Genomic DNA, 8,081 nt, shown 5'->3' with positions numbered 1-8,081 from the left:
CCGGGCCTACAGAGAGCAACTTATTGCTTTCATTCATGTATTCACTGATTTTTAATCCTTAGGAGAGTAGCTGTCAGCCTGTGTATTGGTATAGCCACAGCCTTGACGGTAGAAATACCACAATTTTCCTTATTTCATTCTTTTAATGGTCTGGACTAACGTCTTCTGACAGTTGTTTCAGCTGGGTAATGTGAATTGCTTTGCTACAGAGACTATATTAGAAATAAGTTTGACATTCTCTGTCTTACTGAACCAAAACTGGGTTTTTCAGACTTGGTTTTTACTTCCTCCTTTTTTTTTTTTTTCAGACATACAAAGAAAAGGTAAATGCAGACACGATGCCGCCTACAGAGAAAGACCAACCACCAGGTGACGGAGGTCTTTCCCCTCTCTGCATCTCCTACCCTGTGCATCAAAAGAAGAAAAAAGTCTACCGAGCTGGCCAGACCACCTTCATCATTGGAGAAACACCAAAAGGAATCCGCAGGTGTGTCTTTTGTGACAGCACTAGACTTCAGGAATAATTCTCAAAAGAGATAGCACTTTGTAGTAAAAGAATTTATAACCATGCCCTTCATCTGAATGTTTCAAAAAAACCTGAGTTTTTATATTTAAAAACTAAATTACAAATGTTTTTTGAGGCAGAATCTCTTTAAAGTAGCTCAGACTGACCTGGAACTTATTTTATGGTGTAGGCTGGCCTCAAACTTATGAATAGCCTGCATTTGATTCCTGAGTTCTGAGATTACAGGCATGTAGAAAAGGGGCTCACATGGAAATGAGATAGTCTAGAAGTTAAGTGAAGGAATCAGGAGGCTAGGTGCTGGCCGGGACTTCCACATGTTGATGTTACCAAGAATGGTGGTCGGATGGTGTAGGAAGCAGTACTGATGAGGGTCTGTCACTAGCAGGAAGCGGAGTCCGAGGGAAGCAGAGAAGAGGAATCATCAATCTAGTCCACATGGCCTTGGGGGAAAGTGGAAAATGATGTTGGCCCCATGGGTTCAAAATACTTCCTTGGAGTTGGCATCCCTGGCACCTGGTCCCTGAGCTACCCAGGAAAGGATCAGGAGAGGCTTCAGTTCCTTAGGGAGCTGGCAAGTGCTTCTCAGCTGCCCAGGTGCACAGAAAGGTGGCATCTCCCCACACCGCACTCTCCAGCAGACCTCTCCCCAAGGTTGGATTTGCAGCAATGATTTCTGCAGCAGGATGTTTTTTTCACTATGGACAGTTATTTTCCTAGAGACTAACCATATACATTTTCCCAGTCTCTGAGGTACACACCAGTTTTTATCCCCGATAGCAGTATGTATTTAAAAAGAAAAAGTATAACAATAATTCATTTTTGCTTCCTTCCATTTTTTTTTCTCTACTCAGCCTAGAAAATAAATGTCTCAGGCTAGGTAAAAAGTGAAGAGTAATATTAGAATTCCAGGATCTGCCTGGACAGCAACCCTCCCACCCCCTTTTCCTTTCCTGCTGCCATCCTAGTCAGTCAGAGTCAAGGCTCTAGCTTGCTACAACTATATGATGGACTACCTGGGGCATTCAACACCTCCAGCCCTCAGAAATCGTAGATGGAGAGGGTGCCGTCAGGTGCAGTCCAGCCTGTTCCCAAGAGAAGTGCTTTAGGAAGTTTAGCCGTGACACATTAGTTCTGATGTACTTGGTTTCCTTTGTTCCCTTTTCCCTAAGGCTACTCTACCATTTTTTCTCTCACGAAAGTGCTTAGTTTATGCTCTTAGTTACGCCTTACATTTTCTTAAATTCTTAGAAGAAATTCTTTTGAAGTCCCAGAACTAGGAAAGCAAAAAGAAAGTGCATGATAATCGGACCCATCCTGTAAGGGGCAGCTATATGGCATGAGTCACTGAAGACTCCATAACACTTCTCCTAGGAGTGACGGGCCCCCAGTAACAGGCCCCAGGTCACAGGTGAGGTCATAGCTTAGTGCAGACCTGAAGTTCCTTTGGCAATTGCCAAGACATCACCAAGTCTTGGATAAATAAAAGTCATCGTTTAAAGCCCCGCTGGTCACTAAATCTTAACAAGCACAAACATTTATTAGAAAGGTCCTGAAAATGAATTCGGAGATGATTAATAGATAGAATAACATCTTATTACTTCATTTCATGTGAAAAGTGGAACCTTTTAAGAACATGCTTGTGTTCCAACAAGAACATTGGCAATTTCCAGGACAGAAATTTGGGAGTTTATATTTGTGGAATTACACATTCTGTTGTAGGTAGGTGCAGAAGTTGATCAGATGGAAATAGTGTCTGGATTTAGAACATGTAACAAGACTCTGGTGAGTCCTAAAAGCCATGGTACTCATGTCAAGCCACAAAAAAAGAGTGAGCACACATGGACTGCCACTAAAATCAAAGGAAACTTTATAGCCTGGCCTGGGTAGCTAAATAAATAAATAAATAAATAAATAAATAAATAAATAAATAAATAAATAATAAATTTTAAAAACAGTGGCATTTACACCCCTACTTACATACATAAAAATAAATCTTTGTTTCTTTTTTACCAAAGGAATCTGTTGTGTGTAGGGTAAAATTCAACCTTCTCACCTTGGGCATCAGGTAACTTTATGATTGTCAGTCGCTTCGACAATTTCATCTACCTGCTGTATTCTGGATCCCTTGGGAGCCAGACCTGTGCACTTGAAGACTTACTTCCTAGCTCATCCTTATCTGAGTGATGGAGTTGACCACAGAGAAGCCCTCTTCACCCTCCTTGCCTACCAACAATCAGTTAGGTCCTAGAACATTAACAAGGCTCTGTAAAAAGTGGTTCAATCAATCTGGAGAGATGGCTCAGTGGTTAAGAGCACTTACTGCTTTTGCAAAGGACCTGGGTTCAGTTCCCAGCATCCACATGGCAGCTCACAACCACTTTTAACTCCAATTCCAGGGGATTTGACACCTTCTTTTGGCCTCATTGGATACTACGTGCATGATGTACATGCATACCTGCAGATAAATACTCACAAAATAAATAAATCTTTTTCAAGAAAAAATGGCTGAATCTGTGCATTAACGTTTAAGATGCTATTGTATGAAGCATGAATATAATTCTTAAGTTTGGGCCTTTTAATCATGTGCTACTACCACACTATCTGTGGCTTTTGTTTGAAGAAAGTTATAGGCATTTGGCTTTCCTGACAACAGCCAAATGCAACATCAGCAAAGCAGTGCCCTCTATCTTAATTTGTTGGGCACTTCCAACAAACGACTACAGACTGGGTGGCTTAAACAACGGAAATTCATTTTTCAAAGTTGTAGAATCTAAGAAGTCCAAGATCAAAGTGTTAGCCAATTCAGTTTTGGGTAAGGGCTATCGTAGCTTGCAGAAGACCCATCTCACTTGACCAAAAAGTAGAAACAAGACTGAGGGAGAGGCAGAGAGAAAGGTAACAAGCACAAATAGCTACTATATGTGCAGTAAACACTGAAACCTTTGTTGTTAGGGATGGGGAATGAGACAGGGTCTTTTGTAACCCAGACTGGCCTCAAACTTACTGTGTAGCTGAGGATGACCATGAACTCAGTCCTCTTGCCTCTCTACCTCCAGAGTGTTGGGATCACAAGCATGTGTTCAAAACTGAAACCTTTTAAGAATATCCTTGTGCTGATTCTCTAGCACAAAGACACTAACCCTGTAGGATTAGCACCCTACCTATGCTTTACTTAATCCTAAAGACCTTGTTTACAGATACTGTCCCATTAGACTGCAGCAGGTGGAAGTAAACACAATTCAGACTTTCATCCCTTTACCAGTGGAAAGCAGTGATCTGGCACAAGGGAACTAAGTAATTTTTTACCCCCACCTTAGTAAGGTTCCAAAAAGCTCAAATGTTTATACATGAATACAAGAGGGTTTGTTTTATCTTATACTGATTGCAGTTTACTTCTTTAAACAATATCTTACTCCTTTTGTTGTTGTTGTTGTTTTGTTTTGTTTTTTCAGAGCTGAGGACCGAACCCAGGGCCTTGCGCTTGCTAGGCAAGCACTCTACCACTGAGCTAAATCCCCAACCCCTCCTTTTGTTTTGTTTTTTTTGTTTGACTTTTTCTTTAGTTGTTTTTAACTTTTAAAAAAAAAAGCTTTATTGAGAATTTCATACATGCATATAAGGTGTTTTGATCAAATCCACACCAAGTCCCTCCCCTCCAACACCTACCATATCTCCCCATCATTTTTTTCTGACAACTTCATATAGTCTTTCTTTCTTTCCTTCTTTTCTTTCTTTCTTCCTTTCTTTTTTTAATGGGCTTTTTTGCTACTCTAACAAGTACCTCTGAAGGGGTAACCCTAAAATCTTTTAGGGATTAGATAAGAGCTCTCAAATACTTTTGACATTTTTGGCCTTTGGAACAGAGTATGTTGCTAATAGGCCCAAGGACATTTTGACTTTTAGCCAAGAAACTGGCTACATTTCTTTGGGGTCGTTCTTTACCCTAACTGCCTAGCCAATTCCTACCTCCTATTCTTATCACACCATCCTATGAAGAGGTTACCCAGATAGCAGTAGGGAATCAGGATGCAGACTGCTCTGGCTTCTTCCATGGTGAAGATTTTTTCTTTAGTTTTGATACAGGGTCACCCTATGTAGAACCTGCTTGGAACTTGCCATTCTCCTGCCTCTAGTATGCTCAGCTTATACCACATCCAGCAAGTCATACCTGATGTCTAAGGGTGCTCTTTATATTAAAGTTGGGTCAACTGAAGAAAAAAGAATTATGCTTCTGATAGAGCCTTCCTTTAAGCTCATCAAAAAGCTGCATGAAATTTCCATGTTACACTTGTAAGGAAAAAGAAAGATATTTTTCTTCAATTTTTCAGAATTTCCTATTCATTAAAATGTCTCAATAATATTATTCCATGGACTTGAATGTAGTACAGATTTTTCAAATACAGATTATACAAATGATGACTCATTTTAGTCATAAATTGGCTGACTGGAAGAATAGCATGCTGAGCTCTCATAATTCCCAGTGAATACCCAATGGCATAAATCGGTCACCAGAAAAGCTGTAGGGTTGTTTCTATTAGCACAAGGAGGCCACATTCTCCTAGGATGGAGTACAGGTACTAAAGGAACAAGGCCATGTTGCTTAGCCTCTATATTTCCTGTCACTGCTAATGAAGTCTTTAAAATTTTTTGTAAGACTAGGTGTTGTGATGCATCCCTTTAATCCCAGTACTCAGGAGGCAGAGGCAGGTAGATCTCTGCAAGTTTGAGGCCAGCCTGGTCTACATAGAGAATTCCAGGCCAGCCACAGCTACATAGTGAGACCCTGTCTCAAAAAAATAAAAGTTTCTGTAACTTTATTATGTGTTGTGAGAGCAGGCACATCCATGCCATGGAGCGTGTGTAGAGGGCAAAGGACAACGTGGTGGAGTCAGTTCCCTCCTCCCACCCTTACATGGGTTCCAGGGATTGAACTCAGGTCATCAGGCTTACTCAGCAAGCACTTTTTACCTGCTGAGACATCTTACCAGGTTCCTAATGAGCTCTTTAAAAATGAAATGTAGGGGCTGGAGAGATGGCTCAGCAGTTAAGAGCACTGACCTTAACTCCAGTTCCAGGGGATCCAGTGCCCTCTTCTGGCCTCCACAGGCATTGCATGACAAGGGTACACTTACATGCAGGCAAGACACTCATACACATAAAATAAAAATAAATTTTTAAGATGAAAGTAATAAAATTAACCACTGATTTTATTTATTCAATCTTTAGAAAACAGTTTGAAGAAATAGCTTCTTATTATAACTCCTCTTCTGTGAAAGAATTTGCTAAACAAGTGACTGATGCCACATCAGAAGAGCGACAGAAAATGCTAAGAGACTTTTACACTAATCAGCATCCAGACGTAAAGGAATGTTTTGTGGATTCTGCTTCAGAGTTGATCAAATTTTCCCACAGAGTTGAAGAAAAAATCAGGAATAAATCTAAAGAAAAAGAATCTCTTATAAAAGAAAGGCCATCGGATTCTAAAACTTCGTCATTTAATGATTCCACTAACAAAATGTCTGGAATTTGCAGCCCCAAAATGCATAAAGGAAAGTCCATTAAATCTCAGAATCATGCTTCCCGTAGAGAAGAGGCACTCTGTAATGATGCAGAGAGTAGGAGAGTACCTATTAGCTCCACTCAAGAGATTGGCAGTGGGAGAAACCTCCACATACCCAAGGACACTGCAGCACTCTGGTCTCTGAAGAGCAAGTCTGAAGCCCATGAGAGAAAATTAGACAGTACCATGGAACACCAGCAGGACCTCACAAGAACAGGCGTTCCAGGAAATGCACCCCTTTTCCAGTTGGGAAACAAAAAGGTAGAAAACCCAGGGTCAGAAAATACTTCTATGGAAGGCCTACTCGGTGACACCTCTATTCTTGATGACCTCTTTTACAGTCATGGGAATAGTCCCACGAAACTGCCAAAGGAAGTTCTTTCAGGGCCCGTGGCAAAAGCAAAGCAGAGACCGAAAGATTTCTGGGACATCTTGAATGAGCAGAATGATGACAGTCTCAGCAAGCTCACTGACTTGGCAGTGATAGAGACTCTGTGTGAAAAAGTACCCAGCACTGCAGCCTCCAAAAGAGGGGAAGAGCTGGAAACTTCTCTTTGGAAATCAAATGAGAAATTTCTGTGGAAGACTTTTAACTCAAATGGTAATGGTACAAACATAACCAATTTAGAGAGAGAGTAGGATCTGAGCGAACCTTGAATCACTTTGTCAGTAAACTGCCAGCCAGGTTTATAGCTCCCTAGGTAGTGTCCTGAGCACAGTTGTTTACAAATATTTTAATTAAATTAGCGCATTAGTGCTTTTTTATAGTCTAAAATGTTATCATGAATTTTCTTCCCTTAATATTTGTTTTGATCTTTAACACCAGTTTGTGCAGTACAAGGGATAAACCCAGGGTTTCATGCACGATCAGTAAGCAGTCTAAACAACTGAGCTATAGCCCCAGCACCTGATTTGATCTTTTTTAAAAATGTGATTGTATTATTTTAGAAACCCCTATTATGAAATGAAAAAGATTCTAGATTTGTTATCAGAATGCTAGGTCATCTCTCCCCCATGTAATTATGTGATGTAAGTCACCTGCCCTGGTCTCTGTCTACATCCTAATATGAAATACACAGGGTCTAAACTAGAGCAATATATATCTTTCCACTTTGATTCACCCTTCCAAGTTCCATTTGGTCAGAGGCCACAAAGGGCCTGGAATCAAGTGTATGCTGATGGACTTCTTTCCTACCAGTATTTGGAAAGTCATTGTTTTACTTTTACCTTGGTATCATTTCTGTTGCCATTAAATTATTTTGATAAAAGTTGTGATTAGAGCTGAATTTATGGTATTATGTTAAATAATAATTTTATAACTACTCAGAAGTGAAATTTTGTATATAACTTTGTAGGACATGATGCTAAAATAATAGGATTGCTGCCATTTGCCACATTACCAGTGCCTTTTTATACAATTGTTGAGATTTAATCCATATAAATAAAGCTTTGTATATCATAATTGTATATTTCTTAAGTAGAAGGAAATGGGTAGACAATTGATTTTAATTGAAACCTATTTTGTTGAATTTAATGTATATAGTTTATACTCAAACTGAAATGTGCTCACTGTTTTTTGTTTTGTTTTGTTTTGTTTTTTGAGAAGCATTTTCTCAGCTGCTGGGTTCTGTGCTAGGAGTTTAAATGTATAGGGGCCACAGTTACAGGTAAAGGCAAGGAGGTCCTATCTTTTAATAGTCATGCCTGTACTGTACCTGGCATATGGAAGGCAGGAACCTCAGGCTGGTTCCAGCTCACATTCAGACACGCTGCTACGACTTTCCCTTGGTTAAGCTGGCAGGGCTATGATGTGGGAACTGTCCATCTGTAAGATGGCAGTAAAGCAGGTGTTCAGAAATCACTGTTAAGAAAAGGGACCTGTAGTATGAAAGATGTGGAGCCAATGCACAGAAGTGAAGAAAAGATTCTTTTAAGGAACTGAATGGCCAAATATGTTTTTTCTTTAAAGTAATGTTTTGTCCTAGAGTGTTATAT

General features: G+C 39.9%; 1 protein-coding gene across 5 annotated transcripts in view; it reads left to right on the top strand.

Annotated features, from left to right (window-relative positions):
* Nucleotides 1-7,548, top strand: part of Ercc6l2 (ERCC excision repair 6 like 2) — a 131,293-nt gene extending 123,745 nt beyond the window's left edge. For all 5 annotated transcript variants that reach the window (XM_029557183.1, XM_017794869.2, XM_008855120.3 and 2 more), the window contains 2 exons: nucleotides 309-487; nucleotides 5,753-7,548. In XM_029557183.1, coding sequence (XP_029413043.1) covers nucleotides 309-487; nucleotides 5,753-6,725 — 1,152 coding nt within the window. In that variant the 3' untranslated portion in view covers nucleotides 6,726-7,548. The remainder of the gene's footprint in view (nucleotides 1-308; nucleotides 488-5,752) is intronic.
* Nucleotides 7,549-8,081: the final 533 nt, after the last annotated feature.

The sequence above is a fragment of the Nannospalax galili genome, unplaced genomic scaffold, assembly GCF_000622305.1.
Source record: "Nannospalax galili isolate Female #2095 unplaced genomic scaffold, S.galili_v1.0 scaffold467, whole genome shotgun sequence".
NCBI classification, from domain to species: domain Eukaryota; kingdom Metazoa; phylum Chordata; class Mammalia; order Rodentia; family Spalacidae; genus Nannospalax; species Nannospalax galili.
Note: the sequence above shows the minus strand (reverse complement) of the source record. Positions and strands in the feature narration are given on the sequence as shown.